We start from the raw sequence: 17,336 nt of genomic DNA, 5'->3' as shown, positions 1-17,336 counted from the left end.
AAGGGAGGTGTGTTGCTATTGAAATGTCTAACTTCCTTCATCTAGGGAATTCATGACATACATTAGAATTACATTTATTATAGCTGCAGGTGGCAATTAAGGGGTCCAATCATTTTATCACATCTGCACAACTTGGTTGCTGATGACATCCCATATTAAGTTCACCAGCCTTTGTGGTTGGTTTTGAGGTTTTGTTTCCAGGAATGTTGTATTTTGAAACCAATCTCTCAATTTTCTCTGCTGAATTGCTTTATATAAATATTTTTTTCTGATTCGACATGACTAAGAAATATAGTTCCCCCAGAAGGTCAGTTCACCCCAAATGTACTTGCATTCACAGTATGTTCATATACACCATTGAAGTTTGGTAATAATCTAACACTCTATGGCTAAGTTTTAGCCTATTAATAAAAATCCTGCTCTTGGGGATTGATAGTTAAATACACATATTTTTGATAATTATTTACAAGAAGATCTGCATTTTTTACATTTAAAAGGTATCTCTAGATCAAAAGGTCACTGACTTGTTTGAAAGGTGCATTTGCCCAACTAATTTAGGTATCAAAAATCAGGCTAAAAAAAGGTTTACGAAATGTATTGAACTTTTTTATGGAATAGTCACAAAGTATTGCACTGTATAAACTGCATTTCTCATGCACAACTGGTACACAATGGGATTGACTTTTTTTTTTTTTTTAATACCTTTTCATATGTCAGAGGGGCTCTGTTGGCAAAAATGTCCTATAATTGCCATGCTAGCTTAAAGTCCATAAATCAATACTCATGTCAAGTTTCATAAGAATTACTCAAAGAAGTCTTAATTTTTTTTTCTGCTGTTTTGAATGAATCAGTACACCTTGGAAGGATTGATAGGTATGTAGGGGCCATACTCCATACAAATATCAACATGTTTCAGTCTCATCAATATTTTGATACCAAATTTGTGAAGATTGGAGAAAGGTCCTATGACTAGTGTGTTACAGTTCATCAGCAACATAAAAAGCAGTAGGATATTTAAATTCAAAGTAATTTCTACAAGAATCAACGTTGTAGCAGTCCACTGAAGCCAGTTCTTACTAAATTACATTACATCCTTTGAAGCCCACTGAAAAATGATTAGCCAATTACCTGAAAAACATTAGCCAATGTTTGACTCAGCCTTAGCAATCCTCCAGCTTGCTTACAGAAGCAGTATGCAAAATTTCATCTTGATCAAAAGAGCAGTTGTTGAGAAACAGTTATTTGCATATTATTATATGCCCCATATTGACAAAACTGCTACATTTGGTAAGCTACCTCAAAGTCAACACTGGTATAAGTCTTTTAAATTTCATGAAATCTGAACATGTCGTTCAGGAGTTACAGCTAGTTAAAGTTAAGGTTAAAGCCTAACCTTTGTACTACTACTTTGTACTACTAATATTAGACTGCAATAGGACAGCTGTATTTTTATGTCAGGTTTTTGTTTAAATAATTATTGAGATTCAGACTCTTGCAAATATTTTGACACCAATTTCACTCAGATTGGTGTGAAAATCCTAGGAAAAACCCAAACAAACAAAAAAAGTGAAATCTAGTGGGCAGAGCCTATCTGAATTCAGAAGAAACCAAGGAAGAATAAAATAAAAATAAATAATATTATTTCTATATTCACCTCTGCCTTTTGTTTTGAACATCTGCAAATGTTAAATATAGTTTTATCTGCAGTTCATAAAGGAAAAAACAAAAATACATCAGAGTCAGAACGTTTGTTTCTTTGTCACACAGTTTTATTATTGTTTGGATTTATTATATTGTCTTTTAGCAATTGTCAATTGTCCTTGGACTTGTCCTCGGCCTCACACAGCCAGGTGAAAAAAGGCTGTCACGGATTTGAGGGCCACACCTTTGCCTCTTGTTGTGTTTGGACAGCAGCTGCTGGTGCACCTTCCTCTGCTCCTCAAGTTTGGCCTACTGATGGATCTGTTCAATGGTCTTGGGCCCGTGGTCAGCTCGCTGCGACACCCAGTTATGCTAGAAAAACAAAATCAGCAGATGCATACTTTTGCATCACCATGCGCTGGAATGGCAAACACAAACACACAAACACAGGCAGAGTCTCTAACCAGTCGCAGGTCGATGACGTCCTGGAGCAGGAACCGAATACGTGAGGAACCCCTCCTCTCCTTCACTGTCTTTTCTATATATTTAAAGTAGTGATCCATTTTTGGCTGAGAGAGAGAGAGAGAGAGTGTAAGAGAAACGTAGAAAAATTTCAGGTATTCTACCCCTTTCGATTCGATCAGGTGTGCTCTCAGCTGAACTCATGTCGCAAGACGTTTATGACTCTTATGTAAACCCTGCTGCCTTGCACGTTGGTCAGTGCTGTAAAGCAGTTCACTGCCACTGTGGGTGTAGCTGTGCTGTCATCAGCTGCACTTGGCTTTGGGGAATCCAGGGTGCAGCAGCAGGAGGCGGCAAACGTGGAGGAGGCTGTGAGAGCAAAACCTTCTAACAGCTGACCAGTCCTGAATAAAAGCCTTTCATTTTGTCAGCTGCAGTAGGAGCAGAGCTAACAACCACACTAACAACTTCACTAAACAACATGAACTTGGACACTTTTAAAATCATTGCCAAGGCCTAATAATACACTGATATCAGCGCAGCATGCTAGTCGCAATATAGATGATGATCCTAATTAGTTGGCTACCCTGTAGTGCAGTGCAGGCAACAGGCAAGCAACAGAAAACACTGACAGCAAAACTTTTATAGACAACATTTAAACATGCTTGTTTTTTGGTTAAAAGCGTGCATGGAAAAAAAAATACACAATAAAAAAGACCAGGAAAATTGAACACATATAACTATCAAACTAGTTGGTGACTGAACTGTCAACATCACAACTGCTGTTCCTACTAGAGACAAAACTGACAGTCAAGATACAATATCCAAAACTTCTTCATCCAGTTTCGATGTGTAAAATACTTGTTGTGAAATACGCAACACAGACCAAATCTGGACAAAATAGGCACAGTCGCTGCATTGCACACTAGCACTCATCTACACATGCCCCGTAAACCTTTACATGACATACTAAAGATAAACCGATGCAAGTGCTGAGCATCTGCTGAGAATATTAAATCAACCCAGACCAGGCCCGCGGCCTGCTTACCCTGGCCTTCTCCAAGTCCAGGTCTTTGCCGATGGCTGTGAGGAGGTGGCACAGATGCTCCAGGCTCTCCTCGTTGTGGTTCATTAATAATTTGACCACGCAGTCGTGCATGATGGCCTCCGACAGCATGCGCAGCTTGAACAGCTCCCCGATGAACTTGATGTTGCCGATGGACCTCCTGTGGGCCTTGTCCTTCGCCTCCTCCAGATCCTCCTCCAGCCTCTCCCGCTCGCTGGCCTTGCGAGGAGTAACCAGAACAAAGACAAAAGCAAGAAACAGCGCGTTTGGACCCGATAACGACCTGGCCGCCTCCCAGCACTGCTGCCGATTTCAGTCCCCTTTCTCCTGATCTGTGGGTTGGTGAGTCGGGTAAACTAGACAGGAGTGCTGCTTACTGAAGTGGCCGCTTCCAGCTGGTGCCGCAAGTTCTCCAAAACATCATTGTTGACCTTGTCCTTCTCAAACTCCTTCTGACAGCGGTTCAGCAGCAGCTTTTGGAAACTCACAGTGCTGGTGGGCTTGTCTGCCATGGGCACTTTTAACTACACAGGAAAGACATGTAGGAGAAACACTTGGGTATAAGATAGTGTTGAGAGTTCTGTTACTAAATAGAAGCTGATTAAAGCTCCATGTCCGTTTAGAGTGGTTCAAACAGAGTTCACTTCTGTGTGGCATTTGCTTTTGTATGGAACTTCAGCAGCAATGTATGGGAACATGTTACTCACCATAGCCAGGCAGCTGCACATATTGCCATAGGCCATAGAGAAGCTGGGCTCATCGATGGCTTTTTCAAAAACCAGGTCAACCACGCCTTTGAGGCGCTCCTCCGTGTTGACGGTGAGGTCCATCACCTGCTTCATCAGCTGGTTAAACATCTGCGGAGGAAGCTCTGATTTCTCAGGGGGATAAGAGTCTGGGGTGGGGGCAGGAGTGGGAGCTGGAGCTGGGACGGGTCCATGTGCAGAGACAGGGGCAGGAGCAAAAGCAGGACTGCCGGGCTCTCGTCTCTGCACAGGAGGCTCGACTGGCCGTAGTGCTGGTGATGAAGACTTCAGCATTGCACACTCAAGCTTTGGCTCGTCATCTACAGCCAATCACAGATGAGGGTTGGGAAAGTTGAACCACCAAAAAGGGGGAAAAAAATTCAAATAAAATAATAATCAGTGGAGTCAAAAGCAAATCATCCACAAAACTAGTACTAGTTTCATAAGGAAGTTCATGCATGTGCTAGCTAGCCCTAAACCAGCTGTGTGTGTGTGATGTAGTTAGAGGGTTGAAAGGGACAGTGAGGCCTGACCTGGTTTCAAGTCCACAGGAGCAGGAAGGACCTGAGCACTGTCCACGTTATACATGACATTCCCCTGCTCTGCTACCTGGCTGTTCAGCTGCTGGGATTTGAGGTAGAAAATGTGAGAATAATGAGGGTGTGGACATAAAAACTAGCAAAAGACAGAAAAGATGGAGAGAGAGAGAGAGAGAGAGAGAGAGAGAGAGAGAGAGAGAGAGAGAGAGAGAGAGAGACTGCACACATGCAGAAGAAGGGGAATGGCAACGAGGGTGGGGGGGGGTGAGCACAGCACAGCACAGCATAATTAAAGTTTACAGAGAGGCCTTTCCTCAGAGAAGCTGAGGTGCTCAGGGTTTTGGCTGAATCGTTCTTACAGGGCCTTTACGTGGGCTGTCTGTATAGTGGGAACACGAGGGAAGATCAGGAGGATTCGAGTGGCTGTGAGGGAGAACTAAGATGGAGGCAGATGAAAGAATAGGCACGGCAAGTCGGAACATCAAAACACATCTGAGAAGCCTTCTTAAATCAGAACGGCCACAATCACACAAGCTACTGGAACAAGTCAAATATGACGGAGGAGGGTCAACGGTGCGACCGAATCACTGAAGGAGGAAGAGAGAATGGCTGGAAATCAAACTACACCATCAACTTTTGTTGCTGATTGTATGATGCTTTTAATAGGACAAGACAATGAAAGCCAGCCAAACAACCAAACAACCAAAGAACCAGCTCAGAGCTTATTATGAGGGAGGACTAGATGAGAGAGTACTTTGACCTGTGGAGTGGATCACGCGAGCTGATTTCAGTTAAGCACCTAGTTATGGAAACTATAAAGACTAACATTGTCATAAAAATGTGCTAGGGTTAGAATACATTCTTTGCTCGCTTCAAGGCTACATCTAGCAGCGCTAATGCTAACAGCGTTAATGCTAACAGCGCCAATGCTAACGGCGCTAGTGCTAACAGCGCTAGTCCAAATGGCACTATCGGCGCAGCCAATGGCACATGCGCGGGGCCCACCATAGAACAGCGCCCTCTCATCATCACAGAGAGTGACGTGAGGAGAGTGTTTAAAAGGGTGAATACCAGGAAGGCGATGGGACCAGACGGTATCTGCGGGAGGGTCCTCAAAGCCTGCGCAGATCAGCTAGCCCCGGTATTCACCGACATCTTCAATCTCTCCCTGACGCTCGGTATCGTCCCGTCCAGCTTCAAGCAGTCCACCATCGTCCCCGTCCCAAAGAAACCTCGACCCTCCGACCTCAATGACTACCGCCCTGTCGCCCTCACATCAGTCGTGATGAAGTGCTTTGAAAAGCTAGTCAGAGACTTCATCACATCTTCACTGCCAGCCTCCATGGACCCACTGCAGTTTGCATACCGCCACAACCGCTCCACTGACGATGCAATTGCACATCTGCTCCACACTACACTGACTCACATGGACGAAGGGAGGGGAAATTATGTTAAAATGCTATTTGTCGACTACAGTTCAGCATTTAACACTATCATCCCCTCCCTACTCACTACTAAGTTGGGGGATCTAGGACTGCATACATCCCTGTGCGACTGGATCTCCAACTTCCTAACAGACAGACCACAATCAGTACGGGTGGGCAACTGCGCCTCATCCACCCTCATCCTCAGCACTGGAGCTCCTCAGGGTTGTGTCCTAAGCCCCCTGCTCTACTCACTGTACACCTACGACTGCACAGCCACTTCCAGCTCTAACATCATTGTCAAGTTTGCTGACGACACCGTTGTCATGGGTCTGATCTCGGACAACGACGAGAGGGCCTACCTGGAGGAGATTAAACACCTGGAAAACTGGTGCCAGGAAAATAATCTCCTCCTAAACGTCAGTAAGACAAAGGAGCTGATCGTGGATTGCAGCAAGAAGCAGGAGCGGCACTACCAACCAGTGAGGATCGGTGGAACCACGGTGGAGAGAGTAGATAGTTTCCGGTACCTTGGAGTTCACATCTCGCAGGACCTGTCCTGGTCCCGCCATACCAACTCCCTGGCAAAGAAGGCTCGTCAGCGTCTTTACCACCTCAGACGCCTAAGAGACTTCAGACTGCCCTCCAAAGTACTGTGGAACTTCTACACCTGCACTATCGAGAGCATCCTCACGGGGAACATCACAGTCTGGTTTGGGAATAGCACCAAGCAGGACAGACAAGCACTCCAAAGGGTAGTGCGTTCAGCAGAGCGCATCACACACACGGAACTTCCTGACCTGCAGACCATCTACTACAAGCGGTGCCAGACCAAGGCCAGGAAAATTGTGAAGGACCCCACCCATACCAACAATAGACTCTTCTCTCTGTTGAGGTCAGGGAGGTCAGGACGCTTCCGCTCCCTGAAGACCAAGACAGAGAGGCTGAAGAGGAGCTTCTTCCCACAGGCCATTCGGGCCCTGAATCAGGGAAACTGATAAACTGTGGGGACCACCACCACCATGTAACATAACTGTATATCTGTACATCTGTATATATAGATTTATACTCAATTACCTTGTTACACAACAACTGTAGATATGTTATTATACAAAATGGATCTGTACATTCTGTAGATTGTGTACATATATACCCAACCATATACATTGTACATTGTGTATATAATCATAATATACATATACTGTACATACATTGTTAATATATTTTTGTACATAGAATATATATATTTATCTTGCATATATATATTTTTCTCTATGCACCCCTGTTTCTTTTCCTCAGTTTGGACAGAGCACTCTCCACCATTTCACTGTGAGTTATACTGTGTATGACTATGTATGTGACGAATAAACCGAACTTGAACTTGAATTTGAGATCTGGCTACAGAGGACAGAGGGCAGAGGGTAACTTGGAGGAGATCGAAACTGAAGGACTTGTCACTTTGAACCAGTTCCTAACAAGAAGTACGAAATACATAAGATCTACCTTAAACATTGATAAGTGCAATAAACAATAAGTACTAGAGTACTACTAGACCAGCAAGTAGTAAGTTGCAGTAGTTTAGCTTTGAGATCACAAGAGACCGCACAAGCACCTGGGTAGCTTCCTGCGAGAGAAGGGGCCGAATCCTTCGTATGTTACAAAGGAGAAATCTGAAACATGAGTTGAGAATGACAACTGGTTGTCCAAAGTTATGATCGTGATACCAGGGAGTTCTCAAAGGGAACTGTGAGGTCCTGATAAGGGCTGGGAGTACCCGGGATGTACAGAAGGTTGCATGTTAGTTAGGACAGCTAGCTGGCTCATTCGCTTTCTATCCATCTTAAAACTGCCAAAGTCTCGAAGTAAACATCACTAGTGAGTTATTCTACACACCTGGCATTAGCAGAGTGTTACAATAATAACTGTTCACCGCAGCAGTAAAGCAATAAACACTTGTCTTATGTAGCCGACAAGGTCGCAAAATACACCAAGCCCGTTGTCATAGCAACCAGCACTTAGCTTGCTCGAACTAGCCTAGCTAAGATAGCCTTAATGGGCTAAAAAAGACTCATTTCTACGCCAGGCACACATACTACAAATGCATATTAGCTACATAACTGTTTCAATAAATGCGTGTATTGCCATGCTATTCATTAATTTTCCTGTATGTGCACAACTGTAGACCGGGGGTTCTTTAACGTAATCCTCTTCGCCATTAGCTTAGCTAGCTAATAAAGCTAAGCTAGTTAGCCAGCCTAGCTAACTAACTGATATGTTTCAATGTGGAGACGCAGTAAGAGTGTCTCTAATAATTTGAGTTTGTTTTCAGTCGGTACGTACACTCAAACGGTGTCATACAGTTATTGAATAAATCAGCAGAAGCTGTTGTTAAAATAATTTTCTGCGTCCTTTTGAGGTCTTACCTTGACAGTGGTGAAGCTTAGCAGTGGTAACCTACATACGATTCGCATTCAAGAAATTAAATAAAAAAAAAAAAACATCTTTCTACGGTCAACTGAGAAGTCCATGTCTTTGCGAAATTTATTCTATGAGAATAATTTAAAACTACTTGCTTTGGAAAAAGCAAACACTTCATGCCAAACTTAAAGTGTGCACGGCACAGTAATTGCTGTAGAAGACACATACATGTATTTTCACAATACACAGGCTGTTCATGTCTGTTCAGTACATATACATCATAAAATCAAACACAATGGGTCGTGTGTTGTTTGATATTTGTTTATTTTTTAAAGAACTGTACATGCGGGCGTTTTCATAATCTTCATGGAGAGGTGTCCGTTTTAAAATCAGGTGCGGGACTCGAATTTCCTCCGTTGTTCCAGGCGACCAGGGTGCGGTTCTGCTCACAAATCACTGCACCAGGTAGGTACCAGTCAAAATACGTGGTTGCAGATACCGTGAAGTTGTTGGTTTTTGACGGTACTGATGGAAAGGTCAACATGGCACCCGGAATAATGGCGTTTTCCTCCACAGGTGTTCTTATTAGGCCTCTTGGAGAATTAATTGTAGAAGTGCCTGATCTTCGTGCTGCGAACCTCCAGCTTTGGACACTTTCTGCCCAGAAATCTATCCGCTTCAAGATTGGTCTAATGGGCCAGTCATTGCTCATCCTCCGCCGCTCTTGTTCAGTCGGCAGAGGGTGGATTTTCGTCCTGCTCTGTCTCTGTCCCATTGTCAAATGCGCTAACATTTGCTGAACTTGAATGTTATTAATTCGGATGTCAGCAGGGGTAACATTTCAGAACTGTTGTCAGTGTAGATCATTTGAATAAACGACTGTCCTGTTTGTATGCTACGAGCTGCCATAGCTGCAGGTGTTTGGTGACTAGACCAGTCAGCATGCAGGAGTCTGCCTATGTTCAGTTAGAACAGGCATCAGTAAGACAAGACAGGCTGTACTCACTCATTATCTTAATACTGTTCATTAAATTAAGTCAGCGGTTTATATTGAGTTTACGTCATTTGGTACGACGAATCTACAGCCTTGAATTGATTTCTGCAGTGTAATATGGATATAAATGTTAAAATGTTCTATTACAGAACACGACACCTGTTGCGTTTTATATTGGTAAATCTCTGATATGACCGCTGTAACATAAAGTTGCGGTTATAAGTGCGTGAAACATTTTGATCGACTGAAATGTAGATGTATGTACATGTAATATATTTGTGATTGTGTAAATCATACAGCTATTCTTATTCTTATGGCTAGCTAAATAGATTGCAATTTCGTCGTCTTCAAGGCATGGCATGGTGTTTATTCATTCGTTGGCATACAAAATGACGCCTTTTCACGTTGTGGAACTACAAATATGGCGGCCTTTTTTCTTTAGCGTTTTAATGACGTAAAAGCAGAGTCTCACCGTAAAGTCGGGCAGGAGGATCTGGACTCATTTATTTTTTCGTATCTTCCGCCATCTAGCGGTCAATAACGGGTAGTCTTGAATTGATTTCTATCGCGTAATACTTTGGATATAAATGTTTACATTTCCTGTTGCAGAACAGACAAAGTATAGTCAACCAGTTCTAACCTTTTGATAAAAACTTGAACTTCAAAGTAGGTGAATCTATTTCCTTAAACCAATCAGATCACAGTTCATTTACATAACATCAATGCTTTGAGTGCTTTAGATATGAGAACATCACAGTGATCTTTCTGCTCACACTTCAGTCAGTCTATAATTCTGTATTATGTGTTTCTATAGCTTCCAACTTTCATGAGTTCCTTGAATCTGTGGAGAAAAGTGCAGACCAATGTAGTTTCTTATTTGTGAACATTTATACATTTTATGTAATTTATTTATCATTTAAATGTTTTATTACTTTTAGTTTATAGACATAAGGACAGAGAAAACAGTTCATATACTGAATGAATTGTTACAAGGTAATATTTTCTAGACTGTGTTTACCATATGTTTTTATTTCTAAACGTTAATGCAGTGTGTTAATCTGTCACTCCGAGGCAGAAGGGGTGAATCTGTTATACCCCTCGTCCATTGTCAACTATTCAGAGTCCTCCAGTGGAGCTCATACAACTAAAGATACACATACAGAGGTCACTGGAGGTTCTAAGTTACATCTAAAGTGGTCTAGTTGTGACGTTGCGAGGATAAGCAGGATGCGGGAACGAGGCACGATGAAACGCACTTTTATTTTTGCAAACATGCAAAACATACAACAAAGCTCAAACACTATGCACATCTCAAACACCAACACACGTACTATGACACACGAGACATATATACACCCAAGCCTATTACACATAACAGAGAAGAGGTGAACGACACGAGAGGGTGTGGCAACACAGACGAACACACACACACCAAGATGTTTGAGGAGGGGGCGGGGCCAAAACATGACACTAAGCCTGTACACACTGTTCCAACACTACACTGTAGGGCACCATCTCCATGGAAGTATATTTTTAAAAGCATGTTTGATAACCATATTTATACTGGAACAATTTAATCAAATGTGTTGTGTTTTTTGTTCCTCTCTAAGACCTTTCGGACGCCGATATTCAGATTTGAGTCTGAGCAAGTTGAGAAACCCACTATGAGGGTTTCTGGGTGCTCTGGAGGAGCATCCAGAAGTTGTACACCTGCAGCAAGCCTGAGACCCCTCTGGCACTGACACAATTGCCCAGGAATTTGGGCATGTACCTAGACTATGAGAATGGGCAGCTATCTTTCTATATTGTGCTAACATATCTACATATTTATCGGAAACCTCCAGGAGAAGAAGCTGTATCTCCTCTTTGCACTGCTGGACAGACACACTCATGACACTGTACTCATCAAAAGCAGCACCGGAGATGCACTGAGTCATATCCCGCTACACACCTCTCAGGCCAGCTTGTTTGCACATTTTGTCATAAAACTTAAGATGTCAGTTGTTGCTGTTATATATAAAATTACCAAATTAAAAAATAAATAAATAAAAAAGTACTTGTGGCTAGAGAAACACAGTCAATCACATAAACAAGATATAATGTCAGTAATGTTTGCGGCAGGTGTTTCAAATGTGCCCAGACTAATATTCAAAAATATCCATGTTTCAACAGTTTGAAGGTGGCCATGACACTAACAGTCTGGTGGAAATTCCACAAGATATCAAACTCCACACTCACACAAACTATTCATTCTCCCATTTGGAACAATCCAGGCTTTACCATGAACAAAAATATTAAACTTTACATCTTGGATAGAAAAGGGCATTACACACCTTAAACATATTTATCATAAGACTTCTTTCATGTCACGCCCACAACTAGCCCCAAAATACGGTATAGAAAGCACCCAGTTCCTATAATACCATCAGCTAAGATCGCCTATGTGTTCAAAAATCAATTCCGATACCTATATCCATATCAGAATTTATAAACAAACATTCTTATTACAAAAACCTATTATCTAAGATATACAAAATAATAGTGAAATCAAATCTCACAATTACCCTACCATCGAGACAATGGGAGGAAGATTTATTACCAGCCCCCGGCATCGCAGTTTGGATTAATCATTACCACATGACAGCAACACTAACCTACAATGCATTCAGTACAAAATAATACAGAGTACATTATACTACACATTGGATGTTTAAAATTGGTTTCACAAGCTCAGCAATCTGTACATACTTTACACAGCTGACGATTACATTCACGCCACATGGCAGAGCACACCTATCAAGCAATTTTGGCAAGTCGTCATCACCATCATATCCCATGCTTTAAATAACCATATCCATCCAACACCATCTGTATGTCTCCTAGGTGACATATCATCAACCAATATGACAGGATACTATGTATAACATTATTATATTGATATAATAAAAATATTATTGCAAAAAATCAACAAACAAACAAAAAATACTCATGAACTGGAAAACAAAAAATAATGTTAGTGTCACCCAATAGAAAAATCTATTGATAGACTATATATCAATAGAATAATTCTCAGAATGAATCAATAACAGAACCAATAATCTAGACTGGACACCTTTGATAAAATCCATACAGAGCCAATCCATAAACGATAAATATCACACTCTAATACGTGTACATATACAATCCAACATACATGTACTTGCACATAACCATATACATACATACATACATACACACACACACACACACACACACACACACACACACACACACACACACACACACACATCATTCCTGTAATTGTGCAGATGGCGAATACCTAAAAATATTCTATATACATTTTGCGTTTGTCTGTTCATCTGTCTGTCTTATTTTTAATAATAAAGCTCTAAAGGTTCTCTGATGGGGGGTAATAAATTAATATATTTACTTCTCCAGATTTCTATCTCTGAGAGAAAAAAAAAAGTCCTTTTACATATCGCACCTCGTTGTGGACCTCGGCTAGGTTTACATTCCAGGTGATTATTTTAGAATTCAAGGGGAGGAGCTGCAGGAGTTGGAAGAATTAATTAGGAAAAAAGAAGTTATCAGAGCAATAGAGGAATTAAACATACGCAAGACTCCAGGAGCCGATGGTTTACCTGCTAAATTTCATAAGGTGTGCGTTAATGAAATTGCTGATGTTTTTTAATGAAGCATTAGATGGGGGGCAATTGCATGATTCATTTTATCATAGTGTGATATCATTAATATATAAAAAAGGAGATCCTTGTTAGTTGGATAATTGGAGACAGGTTAACCCTATTGAACTTGGAGTACAAAATTTGTGCAAAAATAATTGTTAATTGTATGTCAGAAATATTGAATGATACCATAGAGTTGGAACAGATATGTGCGATAAGAGGAAGATACATGTGGGATAGTTTAGGAGTAATAAGGAGTTTGGTTACTGAAGGGTCTGAGAGGGATTTTTATCTAATAGTAATGGATCAGAAAAAGGCCTTCGATTATATTTCTAGAGACTACTTATGGTGTACATTGGAACATTATGGTTTTCCAGAGATGTTTGTAAATATGCTTAAATTATTGTATAGTAAATCAAAAGTACAAATTAATGTTAATGGTGTGTTAACTGAAGATTTTAAAATACATAGAGGGGTTAAACAAGGATGCCCATTGAGTGCTGCATTATATGTCATCGCTATTAGCCCACTATTATATAAAATTAAAAATGATCAGCGATTACAAGGTGTTCAAATGTTAGGTATGGAAAGATGGAAAATATCTGCGTACGCAGATGATGTGATTGCTTATGTCAAGAATCAAAATGAGTTTCATATAGTTAAGAGACACTTTGAAAAGTATGAAGTTGTGGCTGGAGGGAAATTAAATGAAAGTAAAAGTGAAGGGGTATGGATAGGAGATGGGCAACCTGTACCAATAGATGTAGAAATAAAAAATGAAATTAAAATATTAGGTTTGATGGTAGTAAATGGTAGATGTAGTGAACGGAATTGGGAGAAGAAGGAGTGTGAAATTAAACTAGAATTGGGAAAATGGAGGGTGTCAAACTATAAGACTAGAATATAGGAGGTTAAGACCTTTGTTTTGTCGAAATTGTTGTTTTTGGCTACAGTTTTCCCTCCGGATGAGAAATGTATTGAGAGGTTGAATAAAATGTGTGTTCGTTTTATTTGGGGAAATAACAGAGAAGTGACAAAACGGGAAATTATGTACAAGTCGAAAGATAAAGGTGGATTAGGGGGAGTTGAGGTAGCTCGGAAATTAGAAAATGCCTTTTGCAAAAATGTAACGAAAGCTATATTTCGGAAAGCAATTTGGGTAGGAGATGTAAATCAGTGGAAAGAAAAGAGGCAAGTCAAGGAAAGATGCTGCTTATTTTAAATTAGTATATGGATATTTTTTGTTTAAATATAGGCAGCTTAATATTGATTGGAATAAGTCCCCAAGTAAAATGATAGATAAAACAATACAAGACTGTGATTTTGGGGGAATGTCAATTATAAGGGTCTGACAGTGACAGAATGTGAAACCTGTGTTAAAAATGTACAGTCTAAAAGTATCTCGGAAAATGTTCGAGATACTGCATGGCTTATATCTGTTGGAAGACTGCCTGTACGATGTATTGTCAAATGGAGTTGTTTTGTTACAACAAAGGAATGTCTGATGTATAATTGCATAGCCGATGAAACGATAGAACATTTATTACTGCAGTGCACAAGGACTATTGAAATTTGTGAGAAAATGAAAGGTATCGGGTTTAAATGGGATCGTAACAGGAAAAGTATTAGGTATGGAGTGTTTAATGAGAATTTGACTGAGAATGTGAAGGACCTTTGTTGGATGATTGTTTGTGTGACAAATTCGAAGATTTGGAAAACACGATGTAAGATGATTATTGAGCAATGTATAATACCTGCAGAAATAGTTTTTAAACAGATTGTGTGTGAGTTAAAAAGGTTCAAGACGTTTGATATGAGAGGAAAAATTCCCTGGACTCTTTTAGACATATGAATGGATGATGTATACCTAATTTACAGATGTAAATTGTGTTGTTAATTATTAATGTATAGACTGAAGGTAGTCTGTGTCCTCTGGTAGATATTGTTTGTGAGGTTTTTGTGATGGAGTGTTTGTATTGAATTTAATTGAATTTTCTTAATAAAGTCAATTTAAAAATGGAGAAAAGCGGTCCTAGAAACATTATTTATTTACGTGAGCTTCGAACGAGAGGGTGGGATCCATAACTCCAAGATCTTTAACTGTTAGATAAGATGTGATTGGGAGACCATTGAGGTTCATTGAGTAATTAGAGAGTGGGGACCTAGCTGACACCGGGCCTAATAGAAACACCTCTGAATGTCTCCGAATGTTAGAAATTAATTAAAAATACTAATGTCAATGTATTTACGACACATGCATTTAGGACATGTAAGTTTTTCAATCACAACAAAACATGTTGTTGTATTTTTTGCATTATGCTTACTACAGAATTAACAGTCAAAAGTTCAGTGACTTTGCATGCAGAGTTGTAACTCTGCTTATTACTAGAAGTGTGGCTAGAATCAAAATCAACGCTAGTGTCATTCCTAAATCCCCAATCAGCTAGTCGTGAAGTTAACATTCAAATAGAAAATAAAAATGCAGACTTCAGAATTAGTTAAATAGCTGAGGGAATATAATAAATTATCCGTTGCTACCCCTGTCTTTTATCATCTCTCCATCCCTCCATCCCATGCCATCTTCCTCTATTATTTGCTTTTCTATTTTGTTCTGGTATCTCCTTATCTCTTTTAAAAAAAAACATTGGCCAAAAGCAGCTGCATCATTACCTGGTTTGGGAACTGCACCACCTTTGACCGCAAGACCCTCCAAAGAATAGTGAGAACAGCTGAGAAGATCATTGAGGTCTCTCTTCCCTCCATCACGAACATCTACCTAACACGCTGCATCCGGAAAGCCACCAACATTGTGAAAGACCCCACATACCCCTCACATTAACTGTTCACCCTTTTGCCATCTGGAAGAAGGTACCGCAGCATCCAGTCCCGCACCTCCAGACTGTGCAACAGCTTCTTCCCAGAAGCCATTAGACTCCTGAACTCTGGCTAACTCCAATTCCAATTCAGATTCCAAAATGGGCACTTTTATACATGCTTATAGACAGTCTCACACACACACACACACACACACACAAACACACACACACACACACACACAAACATACATACGTACATACATACATACATACATACATACATACATATCTATACACACACTCATGTTTTGCATTGGACTAGTGCTGAAGTCAAACGTCACACAAATAAACTATGCACTCCTGTTGCAGTTTTGCACATGATCCTACTTGCTGCTAGAGTACTGTACTAAACCAGCACTGTACTCTGAACTGTTCTGGCTGCTACCGGTGACTGCTATGTTCAGGGTAGCATATCACTGATTGCTATGCACAACTCGCTTTACATATGCCCAGTACTGTGTACTGTACTAAAGTGCACTGTCTACTCATTTTCTATTTTGTATTTGTCCTGTCCTGTAGTGATTATTGTTTATTTAATGTTTATTTAATGACATTTTGCACTATATTGGACTGTTTGCACTTGTGTAGCATGTTGTCTGTTGCACTGTAGTTTTCAGGTTGCACCATGGTCCTGGAGGAACATTGTCTCGTTTTTGTTGGGTACTTGTATATAGCTGAAATGACAATAAAACCTCTTGAACTTGAACTTGAACTTGAAGTCCCTCCGGACAGGCCAAGCCCTACAGCCTTGTACTGGGCCGCAGGATCAAGCAGCGCCTGTGGGAAGCGCTCTTCTGTCCGACTCTGCGAGAGGAAGTGAAGCCTGATGGACAGTTCGACGTGACTGAGAGCTTCTCTACTCCAATTTTCAACAGCTTCGTGCCGCACTTTGAAGTGGACATGAGTGGAGAACCCATGCCTGAACAGCCTAAGAAGAAAAGCCGAAGACACTGACTTTATTATTATTATTGTGACTGTTATTGTCATCCTTGTTTGTATTATTACTATTATTCTTATTATTATTGTGATTGTTGTTATTAACTTTTTATATTCTATATGTAGAGTTTCTGTATTGTTTAAAATTGATTTAAGCTTTTCTTAATTTTAAATTTAGTCAATCAGTCTGTCCCTTGTAAAATAATTGTGTAATAGTTCATGAGATGTCATTGTAATAACATTTTAAAATTATTTTGCATTATAATAAATTTACTTTAAATAACAATAACTTTAAATGTTTAAGGTGTGGCATCTTAAATAAATTGATAGAACTGGACATCTTTTTTCTAACGTTACAATTCGAGTCTAAATTTACATCTCTTATCAGTGGAAGATGTACTTGCTCACACCTTTCCTTTAGATTCCTTTTGTACACAATACAGACTGTGACCATGAGATGCTTGAATGAAAATTGAACATTCACCCTTGTGTATGAGTGCCGAATGTTAGCTAATGCATCATGATGAGCCTATCCTTGTTGAGTTACTTAC

At 40.3% G+C, this 17,336-nt stretch overlaps 1 protein-coding gene across 1 annotated transcript; it reads right to left on the bottom strand.

The window, feature by feature from the left end:
* Positions 1–1,803: 1,803 nt before the first annotated feature.
* Positions 1,804–10,396, bottom strand: LOC145655292 (eukaryotic translation initiation factor 4 gamma 3-like). The gene is made up of 4 exons (XM_081708935.1): positions 10,386–10,396; positions 3,152–3,383; positions 2,106–2,210; positions 1,804–2,013 (listed from the first exon to the last, which is right to left on the bottom strand). The coding sequence occupies exons 1-4, from the start codon at positions 10,394–10,396 to the stop codon at positions 1,951–1,953; spliced, it is 411 nt and encodes a 136-aa protein (XP_081565061.1). The 3' UTR covers positions 1,804–1,950.
* Positions 10,397–17,336: the final 6,940 nt, after the last annotated feature.

The sequence above is a fragment of the Electrophorus electricus genome, unplaced genomic scaffold, assembly GCF_041902795.1.
Source record: "Electrophorus electricus isolate QZ-2024a unplaced genomic scaffold, ASM4190279v1 Scaffold200, whole genome shotgun sequence".
NCBI classification, from domain to species: domain Eukaryota; kingdom Metazoa; phylum Chordata; class Actinopteri; order Gymnotiformes; family Gymnotidae; genus Electrophorus; species Electrophorus electricus.
This window is presented reverse-complemented; position numbering and strand designations above follow the sequence as displayed.

Bases quoted from the DNA above. Each gene is read 5' to 3' on its own strand.
- LOC145655292 (XM_081708935.1), bottom strand. The intron at 2,211-3,151 runs GTAAGCAGGCCG...TCTCTCTCTCAG, and splicing joins TGGACTTGGAGAAGGCCAGG to CCAAAAATGGATCACTACTT. The intron at 2,014-2,105 runs GTTAGAGACTCT...TTGTTTTTCTAG, and splicing joins ACGTCATCGACCTGCGACTG to CATAACTGGGTGTCGCAGCG.